At 43.0% G+C, this 18,530-nt stretch overlaps 1 protein-coding gene across 1 annotated transcript in view; it reads right to left on the minus strand.

The window, feature by feature from the left end:
• Positions 1-1,567: 1,567 nt before the first annotated feature.
• LOC139448003 (ubiquinone biosynthesis protein COQ9, mitochondrial-like) overlaps positions 1,568-18,530 on the minus strand; it is a 69,018-nt gene continuing 52,055 nt past the window's right edge. The window contains exons 6-9 of the mRNA XM_071229512.1: positions 8,572-8,676; positions 5,506-5,661; positions 3,181-3,234; positions 1,568-1,899 (exon numbers count right to left, since the gene is read on the minus strand). Of these exons, the coding sequence (XP_071085613.1) occupies positions 1,861-1,899; positions 3,181-3,234; positions 5,506-5,661; positions 8,572-8,676 (354 nt within the window). The 3' untranslated portion in view covers positions 1,568-1,860. The remainder of the gene's footprint in view (positions 1,900-3,180; positions 3,235-5,505; positions 5,662-8,571; positions 8,677-18,530) is intronic.

Below are 18,530 nucleotides of genomic sequence, written 5' to 3' on the forward strand. Positions count from 1 at the left end.
CACTCTTAACCACTGGTCTAGTTGTACACGCTCACAAAAACTGTTCTAGTTGTACAATCTCCAAACCACTGGTCTAGTTGTTCACTCTCTCAACACTCTCAACCACTGGTCCAGTCGTAAATACTCTAAACCCCTGGTCAAGTTTTACACTCTCTCAACCTCTGGTGTTGTTGTACACTCTCTCAACATACTCAACCAGCGTTCTAGTTGTGACTCTCTCAACCACTGGGCTAGTTGTACACTCTCTCAACCAGTGGTCTAGTTGTACACTCTCTCAACCACTGGTCTAATTGTACACTCTCTCAAGTACTGGTCATGTTCTACACTCTCTGAAGCAGTGGTCTAGTTGTGCATTCTCTCAACCACTGGTCTAGTTGTACACTGTCTCAACCACTGGTCTAGTTGTACACTCTCTCAACTACTGGTCATGTTCTACATTCTCTCAACCACAGGTCTAGTTGTACACTCTCTCAACCAGTGGTCTAATTGTACTTTCTCTCAACCACTGGTCTAGTTGTGCACTCTCTCAACCACGTGTCTAGTTGTAAACTCTCTCAACAATGGGTTAGTTGTACACTCTCTCAACCACTGGCGTATTTGTAAACTCTTTCAACCAGTGGGATAGTTGTACACACTCTCAACCACTGGTCTAGTTTTTCACACTCTCAACCACTGGTCTAGTTTTTCACTCTCTCAAACAATGGCCTAGTTGTATACTCTCTCAACCATTGGTCAAGTTCGACACTTCAGTCTTTCAACCATTGGTCTAGTTATACACACTCTTAACCACTTGTCTAGTTGTACACTCTCAAACACTGGTCTAGTTGAACACTCTCTCAAACAATGGTCTAGTTCTCAAAAACTGGGTTAGTTGTACACTCTCTCAAGCACTGGTCATGTTCTACACTCTCTCAACCACTGGTCTAGTTGTACACTCTCTCAACCACTGGTCTAGTTGTACGCTCTCTCAACCACTGGTCTAGTTGTACACTCTCTCAACCACTGGTCTAGTTGTACACTCTCTCAACCACTGGTCTAGTTGTACACACTCTTAACCAGTGGTCAAGTTGTACAGTACAGTCTCTCAACGAGTGGTCTAGTTGAACACATTCTCAACCAAATGTTTAGTTGTATATACTCACAAAACACACAGCCATTGGAGGGGGCACGGGTGGCCCAGTCGTCGCGATTCGCTGTGCAGAGTTGCGTCCCTTGTGCACGCCTGAAACTTTTGATTGTGGGTTCGAATCCTGGTTTGCCCCAATTCTGTTTCTAGGTTTGTCAGCATCATACCCGTGCTCGTGAGTTTCACCGAAGTGGTAAACGTAAACTTTCCTCCTACATTAAGCTGACACGCCGTGATATAACTGGAATACTGTTAAAAGCGGCGATAAATCCAACTCACTCACTCACTCACAGCCATTGGATGCCAGGCCATTACAAATAGCTCAGCTGCTGAGCTGCGAAATAAGCAGATATACTGTTGGTTTTGTAATGCCTTGACGGCACTAGCAGAGTCACACTTCCTAAGTTGATTCCACATTCTTCTACATAACAAAATATGTCAAACATACCTGATTTGTTTATTAACTAATTCTGACTACATATTCATCATTAAATTCAAACACTTTAAATCCTGTACACCAAACATGGTTGCTCTTCACTACAAAACTAATCTTTTTCACAACAGACCATTAACAACTATGAAGACAGCTTGCAGGTATTCAGACATCTTGTGATGAGACGGAACAGAAGATATTATTCATTTGATTCCAGAACCTGTATGTAGGTTTATTGATTAATCTATATATCCAAGATGGCTGGTGCTAGTCCATATGCCCTGTTCCTCTGCTGAGGGCATTACCTGTGTCTGGAGTTCAAGCCCAGTATGTTCCTACCCTGCAACATAGCCACAACATAGCAAACAACTAATACTCAATATCAATCAGGGTCCTCATTCGTTTTCACACTGTATTATTACTGATAGCTTCTGAGACTGTGGTTTGTCTAAGTTGTTTGGTCAGATTCAAATTCCATGAAAAATAGTGCCTTGGTACTGTAGCTCACCCGGAACTATAATCAACAGTCTAAAAAGTCAACAGACAGCAACTTAAAAATATTGCTGTCAGCACTGCTATTCAAAATATTTTCATAATGCAAATGTTAACAAATATGAAACTCTGACTTGTTATTTGAGTGATTTGAGCCACTTTGACAGCATTCCAGTTATATCAAGACATGTCAGCTTAATGTGGGAGGAAAGCCTGAGGTGATGTAGCTCTTGGACATTACCACTTTGGTGAAACCCACAAGCACGAATATGGTGCTGACAAACCTAGACACATAATCAGGGAGAACCGGGTTTCAGGTGCACTTATAAGACAGAATTCTACCACAGAATTTTAAAATTTGTTTCACAAAAGTCACTGTAAAAAAAAAATTGAACAAAATATGATGTCATCCTAACCATGCCAAAGTACATTCTCAATATGGCTGCATTGTCAGTCATAACCAAGATTTGATTTAAACCTCTTCAACTAAATTTGGTGCCATCATTTCTGGGAAGAAGTATGGTTCATTGGTACCCTTGTTTTTGAGGAGATGCCGAACAAACAGGCCACAACATAGCACACTTGACTTTCAGTCAGGTGAGCTAAAAATAAAAGGAAAAAAAATTAAAAAAAATGATTGCTGTGTTCCACAATGTTCAATCACATGTGCGATACTGTGCTTCTAGTATGTGTGAAGGATGTTAACTATAGACCTGAAGTTGACTAAAAAATCCCCATGTGGGGAAGCGACCAAGGTCTTTGCCGCTTTATCCACCATGCTATTCCCCCATTGCCCCCAACAATAATAACCTCACAGAGTACTTATTTAATAAATAACATGGAATAGCTGTAGACAATACAAAATCAGTGACAACTTTAGGGGGAACAATACAACTCAAGCCCACCCAGTGTAATATCTGCCAATCAGAAAACTGTAGTCCGCTAGAGGACAGGCCTAAGTATTATAAAGTTTATGGAAAAATAAACACAAAACAAATTGCTTGGTTCATCAAACAAATGGCATGGACTCACTTGCAAAGTACTAATTTTAATATAAATGAATGTCAATGACAAAGGTAAAAATGATGTTCGTTGTGTATGAATATGAATGCATGAGAAACATGCTTACCACAATAAACATCCCGAGGAAGCCTTCAGACATCACTGAGCTGAGTTGTTCCATCTGTAACATAACAGAAGAAATGTATCTATTACACCCTGATGAGGAGACATGGTGCCATTACACCTCTACATGCTAACCACTTCACTAACTGCACAACAGTGTGCTGCAAGTGAAGTATGTCTCTACATGCAACACCTTCACTAACTGCAATACACCTCTACATGAAGCACCTTCACTACGTCTCTACATGCAACACCTTCACTAACTGCAATATACCTCTACATGAAGCACCTTCATTAAGTGCACTCCACCTCTACATGCAGCACCTTCACTAACTGCACTCCACCTCTACATGCAGCACCTTTACTAACTGCACTCAACCTCTACATGCAGCACCTTCACTCCACCTCTACATGCAGCACCTTCACTAACTGCACTCCACCTCTACATGCAGCACCTTTACTAACTGCACTCAACCTCTACATGCAGCATCTTCACTCCACCTCTACATGCAGCACCTTCACTAACTGCACTCCACCTCTACATGCAGCACCTTTACTAACTGCACTCAACCTCTACATGCAGCATCTTCACTCCACCTCTACATGCAGCACCTTCACTCCACCTCTATATGCAGCACCTTCACTACAACAACAAAAGCAGCACCTTCACTACACCTCTACATGCAACATCTTCACTAACCTCTACATGCAACATCTTCACTACACCTCTACATGCAGCACCTTCACTAACTGCACTCAACCTCTACATGCAGCACCTTCACTAACTGCACTCCACCTCTACATGCAGCATCTTTACTAACTGCACTCAACCTCTACATGCAGCACCTTCACTACACCTCTACATGCAGCACCTTTACTACACCTCTATATGCAGCACCTTCACTAACTGCACTCCACCTCTATATGCAGCACCTTCACTAACTGCACTCCACCTCTACATGCAGCACCTTCACTACAACAACACATGCATCACCTTCACTACACCTCTACATGCAGCACCTTCACTCCACCTCTACATGCAGCACCTTCACTCCACCTCTATATGCAGCACCTCCACTACAACAACAAATGCAGCACCTTCACTACACTTCTACATGCAACATCTTCACTACACCTCTACATGCAGCACCTTCACTCCACCTCTACATGCAGCACCTTCACTCCACCTCTACATACAGCACCTTCACTCTACCTCTACATGCAGCACCTTCACTCCACCTCTACATGCAGCACCTTCACTCAACCTCTACATGCAGCACCTTCACTCAACCTCTACATGCAGCACCTTCACTTCACCTCTATATGCAGCACCTTCACTCCACCTCTACATGGAACACCTTCACTCCACCTCTACATGCAGCACCTTCACTTCACCAATACATGCAGCACCTTCACTTAACCTCTACATGCAGCACCTTCACTAACTGCACTCCACATCTACATGCAGCACCTTCACTTCACCAATACATTCAGCACCTTCACTTCACCTCTACATGCAGCACCTCCACTCCACCTCTACATGCAGCACCTTCACTCCACCTCTACATGCAGCACCTTCACTCAACCTCTACATGCAGCACCTTCACTCCACCTCTACATGGAACACCTTCACTACACCTCTACATGCAGCACCTTCACTAACTGCACTCTACATCTACATGCAGCACCTTCACTCCACCTCTACATGCACTACTTCACTCGACAGAACCTACATGCTCCACCTCTACATGCAGCACCTTCACTCAACCTCTACATGCACTACTTCACTCCACCTCTACATGCAGCACCTTCACTCCACCTCTACATGCTGCACCTTCACTAACTGCACTCCACCTCTACATGCATCACCTTTACTCAACCTCTACATGCACCACTTCACTTCACCTCTACATGCAGCACCTTCACTCCACCTCTACATGCAGCACCTACACTCCACCTCTTACTGTAGCACCTTGACTACACCTCTATATGCAGCACCTTCACTCCACCTCTACATGCAGCACCTTCAATCCACCTCTACATGCAGCACCTTCACTTCACCTCTACATGCAGCACCTTCACTCCACCTCTACATCCAGCACCTTTACTAAACCTCTACATGCAGCACCTTCACTACACCTCTACATGCAGCACCTTCACTAACTGCACTCCACCTCTACATGCATCACCTTTACTCCACATCTACATACACCACTTCACTACACCTCTACATGCAGCACCTTTACTTATATTTCTTTACAAAATCAAACCTTTTTATACTTTTAGCCATGCCCTCTTGTTCAGTAAAAATCAATGACCAATAACTCACACTTTTTACAGATTTGCTGAAGACTGCGATGTTATTGAGACGTCTGTCTAGGAAGCCCCAGGTGTCTGTGAAGTCCTCAGATCGATCTTGGATCATGAAGATCTCTGTGGCCTTGTACACTACTGCCAGGGATGCCCGCTTTGTGTACCAGTTGAACTATAGTGAGAGAAAGTGAGACATTTCAGTTGAACTATAGTGTCAGAGAGGGAGACGTGGTGTCTTACTCTACCACAGTCCTAACACAAGGACTACTTACTCTACCACAGTTCTGACACAAGGCCTACATACTCTACCACAGTTCTGACACCAGGCCTGACAAGTCCTTCTTACTCCACCACAGTCCTAACACAAGTCCTACTTACTCCACCACAGTCCTGACACAAGGCCTACTTACTCTACCACAGTCCTGACACAAGGACTACTTACTCTACCACAGTCCTAACACAAGGACTACTTACTCCAGCACAGTTCTGACACAAGGCCTACTTACTCCACCACAGTCCTGACACAAGGCCTACTTACTCCAGCACAGTTCTGACACAAGGCCTACTTACTCCACCACAGTCCTGACACAAGGCCTACTTACTCCAGCACAGTTCTGACACAAGGCCTACTTACTCCACCACAGTCCTAACACAAGGACTACTTACTCCAGCACAGTTCTGACACAAGGCCTACTTACTCCACCACAGTCCTGACACAAGGCCTACTTACTCCAGCACAGTTCTGACACAAGGCCTACTTACTCCACCACAGTCCTGACACAAGGCCTACTTACTCCAGCACAGTTCTGACACAAGGACTACTTACTCTTCCACAGTTCTGACACAAGTCCTACTTACTCTACCACAGTCCTGACACAAGGCCTACATACTCTACCACAGTTCTGACACAAGTCCTACTTACTCTACCACAGTTCTGACACAAGGCCTACATACTCTACCACAGTTCTGACACCAGGCCTTACAAGTCCTTCTTACTCCACCACAGTCCTAACACAAGTCCTACTTACTCCACCATAGTCCTGACACAAGTCCTACTTACTCCACCACAGTCCTGACACAAGGCTTACTTATTCCACCACAGTTCTGACACAAGGCCTACTTACTCTACCACAGTCCTGACACTAGGACTACTTACTCTACCACAGTTCTGACACCGGGCCTGACATAAGTCCTACTTACTCTACCACAGTTCTGACACAAGGCCTACTTACTCCACCACAGTCCTGACACAAGGCCTACTTACTCCACCACAGTCCTAACACAAGGACTACTTACTCTACCACAGTCCTGACACAAGGCCTACATACTCTACCACAGTCCTAACACAAGGCCTACTTACTCTACCACAGTCCTAACACAAGGCCTACTTACTCTACCACAGTCCTGACACAAGGCCTACTTACTCTACCACAGTTCTGACACAAGGACTACTTACTCTACCACAGTCCTGACACAAGGACTACTTACTCCGCCACAGTCCTGACACAAGGACTACTTACTCTTCCACAGTTCTGACACAAGGACTACTTACTCCGCCACAGTCCTGACACAAGGACTACTTACTCCGCCACAGTCCTGACACAAGGACTACTTACTCTTCCACAGTCCTGACACAAGGACTACTTACTCCGCCACAGTCCTGACACAAGGCCTACTTACTCTACCACAGTCCTAACACAAGGCCTACTTACTCTACCACAGTCCTGACACAAGGCCTACTTACTCCACCAGTCCTAACACAAGTCCTACTTACTCTACCACAGTTCTGACACCGGGCCTGACACAAGTCCTACTTACTCTACCACAGTTCTGACACCGGGCCTGACACAAGTCCTACTTACTCTACCACAGTTCTGACACCGGGCCTGACACAAGTCCTACTTACTCTACCACAGTTCTGACACCGGGCCTGACACAAGTCCTACTTACTCTACCACAGTTCTGACACCGGGCCTGACACAAGTCCTACTTACTCTACCACAGTTCTGACACCGGGCCTGACACAAGTCCTACTTACTCTACCACAGTTCTGACACCGGGCCTGACACAAGTCCTACTTACTCTACCACAGTTCTGACACCGGGCCTGACACAAGTCCTACTTACTCTACCACAGTTCTGACACCGGGCCTGACACAAGTCCTACTTACTCTACCACAGTTCTGACACCGGGCCTGACACAAGTCCTACTTACTCTACCACAGTTCTGACACCGGGCCTGACACAAGCACTACTTACTCTACCACAAGGCCTACTTACTCCAGACTGACTCCGTGGTCTAGTGGTAGAGCATCTGCCTGGACAGCGGAAGGTCCGGGGTTCGGTCCCGGCCGCGTCATGCCAAAAGACGTCAAAAGATGGTACTTTTTGTTACCCTGTCTGGCGCTCAGAATAAAGGGGCTACAGGTCGGCTTGGGAGTCAGTATACTGTGTCTGAGTGGGGCATTCATGTTAAACTACGGCATGGTATCTCAGTGAGCTAGCACTATAAATCGGCATTAATCCGGACTAGTACAAGCAGCCACACACACACACGTGCATGCACATCGCTATATAAGTGCAATAATCTTGGATGCGACGTTAAACCCAATTTCACCTCACCTCACCTCACCTACTTACTCCACCCACAGTCCTGACACAAGGTGTACTTACTCTACCACAGTCCTGACACAAGGTGTACTTACTCTACCACAGTCCTGACACAAGGTGTACTTACTCTACCACAGTCCTGACACAAGGTGTACTTACTCTACCACAGTACTGACACAAGGTGTACTTACTCTACCACAGTCCTGACACAAGGTGTACTTACTCTACCACAGTCCTGACACAAGGTGTACTTACTCTACCACAGTACTGACACAAGGTGTACTTACTCCACCCACAGTACTGACACAAGGTGTACTTACTCCACCCACAGTCCTGACACAAGGTGTACTTACTCTACCACAGTACTGACACAGGCCCTGCTGGGCCATCCATTATATTTGTTAGTTACCTTTCACAAAAAGCATGGGAAACTGAGAAATCAGTGAGAGTAAGAAACAAACGATGGCTCTTACATCTGTGGATCTGTCTCCAACATGATACCAGATGTCATCGGTGAGAGTTGCTAAGTTAGACCAGGACTCAGTTGCATTCTGGGGTAGAGCTTGAATAGCCATAGCCTAAAACAGGAACATAGCTCTTACCAAAGATGAACTTTGTACTCACCATACTATACTCAACAACAAAAGTTCCTGTGACACCAATATTTTACTGTATTTTTCAAACAAGTAAAGTTTGGTTTTCAATATTGTAGTACATGTATTGAATCAAGTCACAAAAACGCAACTGCTACAGAAAAGCATGCATTCCATGCAATAGTTCACTTTTATGCAAGCCCCATGCATTTCACTACCCAAGAATGGGTATAAAAACATGTGCATTGTTTACCATCGTGTTGACAACAAACACTCAGAAAAACATTGGTATGCTTGAAGCAGGATCGAGTCAACGTGATGTTGCAAGACAATTTAGACCATCCTCTGAGTGGCAGGCCACACGTAATCAATAATCGACAAGACAACTGTCTTCGAACAACACACCTACGAAATCTATTCCAGTCAGCAACAGTGACTGCAAGAAGCATCCCTGGCCTTTGACGAATATCTTCACAAACCGTACTTCGTCGCCTCAGATGTGCAGGGATTGTCGCCAGAAGACCCACCAGGCGTCTATGCTGGACGGCCATACAGTGGGGATAAGTTCTATTCACTGACGAGTCTCATTTTCACTTCAACCACAGCGATGAACGGATTCGACTTTGCCGACATTGAGGTGAACGTCACATCAATCATTGTGTCATGGAAGAAGATCGGTTCGGGGTGCCAGCGTTATGGTATGGGGTGGGATTACAGCAAGACAGAGGACCTGTTTGATGGTGGTAGAGGGAAATCTCAATGGACAGCTCTACCGCAACGAGATCATCGGCCCTGTTCTTCTACCGTTTTTACTTCGTCATGTCCCAGGCATTACCTTTCAACATGACGACGCCTGGCCACATATTGCTCGACTTGTTCAGGATTCTCTTCAACAAAACAACGTGAATGTCATCCCCTGGCCGGCCCGCTCACCTGATCTCTCACCAATCGAGCACATGTAGGATGAGATGGATCGGCGTCTTCGACGTCAAACACGTGTTCCACAGACACTCCAGGAACTTCAAAACATGCTCCAGCAGATATGGACAGATATTCCACAGTGCGACACCTGGTCCTTTCCATGAGAGGAAGATGTGATGCTTGCATCACAACCAGAGGTGGACACACACACTATTGATTTGTAAATTGACATTTTGGCATGTTGATGTTTTTTTAAGAAATCACACATTTTCTGAAGTCAGTCTGGCAAATTAAACCATTTGAACACTTACAGAAGTCTTTTATCTGTTGCAAACAGAAATTGTTTCTGATTTGGTAAAAAACATAACTTTGCATTAAATCTTATTCTAGGTTACAGGAACTTTTGTTGTTCAGTATAGTTTGACCTTGGTACTATCTCCCTCACAGCATATAAACCATGCACAGCGATTATGGGAAATGCATCTCATCAGCGAGATGGCAGCACTCATTAGAGAGAAAATACAGAAGACGCAGGAGAATAAATTCAATAAAATGGTTAATAAAATAAAAACAAATGAAAAACTCCTAATTCAGAACGTCATTTTGGAAATATCAGTATAACACTGGCAAATCTAAATGCCCTTAAAAGTGAGTGAGTGAGTATGGTTTTACGCCGCTTTTAGCAATATTCGAACAATATCACGGCGGGGGACACCAGAAATTAGATTCACACATTGTACCCATGTTGGGAATCGAACCCAGGTCTTCGGCGTAACGAGCGAACGCTTTCACCACTAGGCTACACGACCGCCCCACCCTTAAAAGTCTCGAAAAAAGCAATTAAACACAAAACATTGTTTCTGCAATAAAATACTTAAGAAGAGTATTGTTGTAAGGTTAACAAAATGGGAGTTTATCACAAAATTGTTGGCCTCTATTGCCACAAATACTGTGAACTTTGGGATGCACCACAGTGCCACTGTCAACCTCAGCTGACATACCTGCCCACTCTGGCTTGCCCAGCCTTTAACCCTGCCTAAATTCAAAATCTGGATATGATCCGGGAAAAAACATAAACTGTCACTAACAAAGAACATATTTCAACAAAAGAAAGTAGTTTTTCAAGCAGCCCACTGTACATGGAGTTTTCCTGAAGTGGAAGTGGCATCATATGACCAGACATGCATATGACTGCATATGGCGAGGTCAAGTGTCACCAAATTGCTCATGAGAAAAGTAATGGTGATACCTCACAGATCTGAGGAAATTCTAGGCAAGGTGGTCATTTGCCTGCCACCATTTTTTCATGTAAAGCAAACTAGTAAAATCCTAGATATTTTTTATATTTGTATATTTATCCTGCATTACTCCTTAATGCATATTACTGCTTGTTCTTGACAGAGAAAAGGGCTGTGTGAAGGTCTTTGCTTGAAGAAGCTGAGAGACCAACCCATCACGCAGCTGCCATGTGACCAAAGGAAGTGACGTCACAGATCCTCACATTACTCTGAAGTCCGAAACATCGGAAGGCATCGTGGGGAGGTAGATCTGCTATGGTTGGGTCCCTTTAGACACAGTAATGCAGGATAAGTATACAAATATAAAAAATATCTAGGATTTTCCCAGATTATTTTACTTATCCTGCATTACTCCTTCATGCATCTTTATCGGACGGAACCGGAGGAGGGCGTACCTTCAGATGTGGACTTTCATCTTTATTTCCAGACTCTGTTCCCTAGCCAATCCTTGGCTGTGTAGTCGGCTTCGGGTGACCACTCCATGTATGGGAACCTCCAATTCCCTCAGCCCGTCCTCGGCTGTGTGGTCGGCATGAGGTGACCACTCCATGTACGGGAAGAATAAGGTATGCGTTGTGGCCTGGTACTGTGCAGCCTGACAATAACGCTCGGTTAGGTCGAGACTGGAGCATCGAGCAATATGCAAATGAGGCAACCTTCTAATCCAGGGCTTACGCCAGGGGAGGTTGGGGGACATGGAGGCGAGGTCAATGACGTGTAGTAGTGGTGACCTGCTGGGCCACTACTAACGGACCAAAGCTGTGCGTGCCTTGCACATCCTCCAATGCGACGTCTCGCAGGTAGTGAGTGGCAAAGACAGTGTTGGATTGCCAGAAACATCCCTCCATGATGGCGCGTAGAGAGCAGTTGCTGTGTAGCACCATGGTGGAGATGACTGCCCGTATCTCATGACGTTTTTTGGAGCGTGGGGGGTCCAATACCACGGGCTCGTAGGCCTGGAGGATGGTGGCTCGTAGCCAGCGGGTGATCATGTTGCAGCTGACTTCCGCTCGCGAGGTCGCAGATACCGGTGTGAAGAGGCGTCGTCGTTGACTATGGTGTTCCTCGGATCGTCGGATGTAGCAATGAACCGCTCATACCGGACATAGGCGGAGCTCTAGTTCATCTTCCTCGCCAACAATCGATGAAAGGGGAGTGATGAGGAATGATCTATCGGTCTGGCCTGGGAGCTGATTCTTTGCAATGAAGTCCCAGCACAGGCCCAGATGCACGGCTCCGTGTGCTCCCTCCTCAAAGCGGACCTATGTGACATCCTGGGCCTGTAGCTCACTGACATGGGCTGCTGTGGCGAGCGCCAGTAGGAAGACCGTCTTTTTCGTCAGATTGTAGAATAACGACGTTTCGAGTGGCTCGAAAGGCGCGTCGCTCAGCGAGGTGAGAATGACGTTCAAGTCCCAAGCTGGAGGATGGAACTTCGCCTTTTGGTCTTCCAGCCTGAATGAGCGGAGCAGAGCATGGAGTTCTGGGATTTTCGTCATGGACGGAGTTGTGCACCACAACATGATGGTACTGCCCTTGAACTTACACTTGTGATGCAGATGGAGCATGAACTCAGCCAGGAATTGAGGCAATGCAGATGTGGGGTCTTGCTCTCGAAGGATTGCCACTTGTCATCATAGAGGCTCCTGGTGGTTGGGCGATTTGTGCCATCGTGATGACCCTAGCCATTCTGACCAAGTAGCCTTTGGCGTTCAGTGCTCTGTCATAGCGACTGATTTACGACATCCATTGTCTGAAGAACATTTGATTGCAAAGGCTCATTACCCTGGAGCCATGACATCTATATGCCTTGAAACACTTAATTGCTGTTATTTATTAGATGCTAATCCTATTTGTTAATCCCAATTTTTGTGTACATCGACCGTCTGCCATCCTGAACAGGATGTGCAAGTATGTCACTGATGATTTACTGTTTACATTTATATTTATTACTTATTAAATGTCAGGGTACCTTGGCTATATAAGCCTTGGTCCAGAGAGATTGAGAGAGGAGAGAAGGGGAAAAGAAAGGTCTTACCCTTAGCCTAGCTAGGGTTAGGCTGGGTGCTCCAGGGCACCAAGACAACAACCACAACCACTATGTGCTGACCTGGCACAAAGTGTCTTTTGTATGTATTTATCTACATGTATAAAGTAAAACTGTATATACCGCGGCGGAGGCAGAGGCGCGGGCGTCTGAATAGGTGCTGTGTAGATAGGCAACTGCTGAAAGAGCGCTTGAAGAGGCGTCTGCAGAGGCACTATGGGAGGCACTTGTAGAGGCATCTGTAAAGGCGCTGGCGTCAACACCTGTCTGTCCTGTAAGTACTGAATGTACTGGAGGAGAGATTCGTCTATCATGGGCATCTATCATGGGTGTCTGTGCTGTGGGTGTCTGTGCTGTAAGCGTCTGTGCCGTAGGCGGGGGTGGCTGTGGGAGATCGAGCGTCTGTCCGGAGGATAGTATAGGCGCAGTCTGGTATGTGAGCGCCATGCCGGGTGTCAAGGTGGCCGCTGCCATAAAGAGAGACGCTGTGGTCGTCTGAGTGCTCTTAGTGGAGACTCTGACCGTGGGGTTCAACATCAAGGTAGCAATTGAGGTCAGAGGGTAGTCATCCAAGATGGCCAATCTTGTAGGTGAATTCTCGGAGAGGTCTGACATTTACACACACGGAGGTACTGACTGAAGGCTGTGGGTGAAAGCAGTAAGCAGTCTTTACATCGGTGACCCTGGGGACATTTAGATGTACAATTAAGGCACAGGGGGTGGGGATGCCACGCCGACATATTACGCCGGCACTTTGAGCAGAAGGGCATGATATTTGCAATGAAGCAGTGTAAAATCACAATGCGTCCCCGCCCGATTATGTAGGCTATAATTAGTTTATCCCACTGTTTGGGTTTATGAAACAAATATTATGACAAAGGTAAGACAACATACAACAAAACAAACAATACTTGCAAGGATACGCCAATCGTGGGGTACCAAGCAAAAAGAATATAGAATGCAAACCAGTACATTAACTGCTGGCCACGTAAAATATTCAAGATGGCTACTTGGAACAACAAGACACATGGCATTATGTTTTCTTTTTGAGAAAACGCCAGTCACTTTCTAATAACCTTATGCACATGTTTATCAAACATAGAATGTACAAAATACAAACAAAAACAAACATTAACTCAAAGAGCAAACACAGGAGGGTTTGAATCAGTTTATGCTACAGCAAAAAACAGGTCTTCACTCATCAAGTGACAAGAGTAATGTGAGGATCCGTGACGTCACTTCCTTTGGTCACGTGGGAGCTGCATGATGGGTTGGCCTCTCAGCTAGTTGGAACAACTTCTTCAAGCACGGACCTTCTCTGTCAAGAACAAGCAGTAATATGCATTAAGGTGTAATGCAGGATAAGTAAAGAATAAAGCTGTTCTCATTTAAAAAGAAGGCTTTTGCAAAACCTAGGGCATGGCTCACTAATACCCCCAACCCACCTAGTGTGTCAGTAGTTAAATAGCTAGGATAGGGTTAGGAAGGGTTCCCCCTAGACTCCAATATCTGAGAGTCACCTTGACTCAGACTATGAATTTTTGGGAGTCAAAAATATTTTTTGAGAGTCAAATGTTTTATTGTATGATTAATGAAATTTAAAGTGTTCACTGTTAATGTTACACTTAAAGTTAAGTATCTTTTAAATATTATATGTCTTTAGTTTAAGTTAACAAGTGTTAATTAATGTTCTCAGGTGATTGTACTACAGAGAAATAAAGGATATATGAATGAAAAACAAAGTTTGTTGGTTTTATTTTTTCACAATCTTTAATTACTTCACAGCTCATGAAACAATTTACAGTGACACTAATACAGGATGAATAAATAACATCAGTCTCAACTGTGAGACATAATTTCTAATCATGGATGGATATTAAAATACATTTCATATATTATTACATATTAATATAATTTAATACCACTCATTTACATCTTTTATCTAGTTATCTTGTATTATCTATCAACAGTGAAGTTTAACTGAAGAATTGTGAACACTCGTAATATTTTCTGGTTGAATACAGTTTATTAGCAACAACAAACACGCCCAAAGCTTTACATTTCGTATATACCATATGTATTCGTGTATAATACGCACCCCTAATTATGGGCAATTAAATCCTGAAAAAAGTATCTCTCGTGTATAATACACACAGACTTTTCTTCAGTCTCATTTCAGGCTGTCATGATCCGTCATAGGAAATAGCATAACAAATCCGAATTGAATTATGCAAGTTAATCCTGTTGTTACACCATCTGGTAATAAAAATGTGTTCTCTGTATATATCACCTTATGTTTGTCATCTATTTTATTAATTTTATTTAAAATTTCATTCAATAATGTTTACCTAAATTTCGTCCAAAACCGATACTTACAACTTCTGTTTACCCCATTCCATAGGTTCCGCTTAACCACATACCTTGACCGTGCCAAATCACATTATTCACCGCAACAATGATAATATTTTCTTGTTTCAATTTTTATGAGTCTACACATCTAGATAAACATATGTCATGGTTAACTTTTAGTGAGAAAATATGCCTAAAACGTGAAAAACTTTGTCTATTTGCAGAGTTTTCCTTTGTTTGCATCACATGCAGTCATCAAAGCCACAAAGAGTTTGAGAGTTACGTTCACTTTGATGAATAAATATTTTTTGTCGTGTAACTCACAGTTTTAGTAGCATATCTAAATAATTATGCAAAACAATATGTAAAGCCCCCAGGTGTTCTGATTTTAGTGTTTGTTTTAAAACGAGAGAAAAGTCTGGTCATGTGACAGGCTATGCAAATTAGCCCGTGGCAGTGGTGTTATGCGAAGTTATGTTACTTCTAAAAACGACGATTATTTAAAAACTAGATGTAAATTTTAAGACGTTTGCAAATATTGTCTTTGGAAAATGTTTATAAATTAAGTTCAGGTGAGTAGTTGTAATATTTTCATTCCAAACCTGGTAAACAACAACATAGATATTTTGAAATTGCGTCAGTCATGACGCAGTCATTTATTTCTGCACATATTTTTCCTTAATTGAGAGTCATATACGCAAGAATCCTGCGCCAGGGGAAACCCTGGTAGGGTTTGAAAAATTCATAAAAAAATGGAAAATTAAAAAAAATAATTTTTTTCTTTTGACTGCATCCCTCAATATGACACAGATTATATGTACTAAGTTTGAGATGAATCCCCTTGCCGAACTAGGCTTGGTTCGCAGTGGAAGACTAAACTAAACTAAACTAAACTAAACATGAACTTACCTTGCAATCAACTAAACTTGAAATCCCCTTGTAATCAAGTAAACGTGAAATCCCCTAGTAGTATAGGTAATGGGGGTTCTGGACCACTTCCACTGGAGCCAGATTTATATACCTATACCACCACTACAGGGGGATTTTTTCATGTGTAAATGATGATGCGATTTAACGATCGTCATAAGTCGTATTTAAAGAAACATCAATATTAATTAATAATAAATAAAATTTACTATAGCACACGAGGATATTGAAAAGGTATAGGAGCAATACAAAAATTAGCCACCGCGGCTAAGGTAAAGATGTGGCCAAGGATTGGTTAAAGAAACAAGCGATGTGGCAAATATACTTACCGGCACTGCGTTATATACCGAGGAAGGAGTTTGATATTTTTACAACGAATGAAGTTCATCAGGCTGACCTCTTGTTTCTTCCCCATGATAAGGTAAGACGCAAAACGTATAAATACGCTTTAACCGTAGTGGATGTGGCTAGTCGATACAAAGAGGCTGAGCCATTAACCTCGAAAGATTCAACAGAAGTAGCTAATGCACTGAGTCGCAGATATAAACGCGGACCACTAAAATGGCCTAAGTTATTTCAAGTAGATCCTGGTCGCGAGTTTATGGGATCGGTAACTAAACTGTTAACAAAGCACGATGTCAAAATCGGGCGTGGTGAAAAAGAGGCCCACCGTAGTCAAGGTATCATTGAAAGATTTAACCGGAAATTAGCGGAACGTTTGCTTGGCTATCAGTATGGGATTGAAATGAAATTGGAATGAATCGTGTCCCTGATTACTCTCTCTTCATTTTGTTGATATTCTAGGAACTTTCCCGCTGCATCGGGACCTCTATAAATCACGGGTGGGTTTGTTTTCCCATCATACCTTACAACTATATAAACTAACCCACAAGGAATATGTTCTTGAGTTTTGTATGTAAAACTACTATCAGTATTGCGTTCAGTATTTTCTATAGGTTTGATAAGCGCTTCGTAGTCGGCATAAATTACGTATGGTACTGGCATTTGATTACAATAATGTTCAAATTTTAATATATTTTTCCCCTCTTTAGGCATATCAATCCTGATAGCATTCTGTCCAACACCTCTGCAGTCTTCTTTATGCGCTTCTAATAGATCTTGTCTGCTGTACCATGTAGGCATCTTTTGCAGAAATATTTCTTTTCCTTATGGGTTGTTTGATCGTATAATAGTCTGCTTAAACTCTTTATGCGTGTATAATGATATTTACCATCTTTTTCGATCAGAAATGAATTGATTCTGGGAATATGTTCTGGAGCGAGCCTTATCCTGTGTACAACAATTCCTTTAGAAGAATGTCTGAAAACATTTATAGCTAAATTAGTTTGCTTTTCCACCTTATCAATTTGTGAGATTGGTGTAGCTTCAGCTATACCATCAAGGTTTAGTCCATCGTTTTGGGGATAGCTTGAAGGTCTATCCGGATGTTTGTCTACAAGGAACAATGCAGATCTTATCATCATAATTAAACAGTGATCGGATTTATTTTTTACATTAATTATAGCTTTTTTCTTTTTATAATACGGGGGTAAATCTACATAAGATCCACCTTTGAAAGGCATATAATTTGCTATATCTAAATACAAACTATCGATTTTATCCACACCCCAACCCGAACCTCTATTAGTCCAGCGTTCTAAAGTTTCTTGTATCCTCTGAATTGATGTATCTAATGATGTGATTATAGTATCGGATTCGGTTATAACTTCTTGATTGCTACGGAAATATGGTTCAGTATATTCAGTGCTATCGTCTGCGTTACTTTTACTCAATGACATTTTAATCGTCAGTTGGTATTTTATACTATGTAAATCATCTAACTCCTTGTCAATTTTGCTCAATACGATGGGCTTAACATCATTAACATCCATGTTGGAATTAATATCCATCTTCCAACCTCTTAGATATTTAGATGGGTACAAATTTTAACTCATCAACAGTGGGTTTATCAACATCATTGGATTGATTATTATCTAGTAAAGCGATCAATTCAGCTTTTCTCATTCGAGAATAACCTCTCAGCCCACTGTTTTTTGCTTGAGCTTTGAGTTCTCTTACAGTCTGGAGTTTGTTGTATTCCAAACCGAGTAAATCGATCAATTCAGCTTTTCTCATTCGAGAATATCCATGTAGACTACGTTGCTTTGCCAAAGCTTTCAGCTCTCTGACAACATAAGTCATTGTGATATATAACATGTGAACTAATGTCTAATTGGTTTGAATTCTACCCAATCTATTTATCTCACTTAGGTAAGCCTTTTTCCTCTCATAAATAA

This window comes from Haliotis cracherodii, unplaced genomic scaffold, assembly GCF_022045235.1.
Source record: "Haliotis cracherodii isolate W230 unplaced genomic scaffold, xgHalCrac1.p SCAF_10, whole genome shotgun sequence".
NCBI lineage: Eukaryota > Metazoa > Mollusca > Gastropoda > Lepetellida > Haliotidae > Haliotis > Haliotis cracherodii.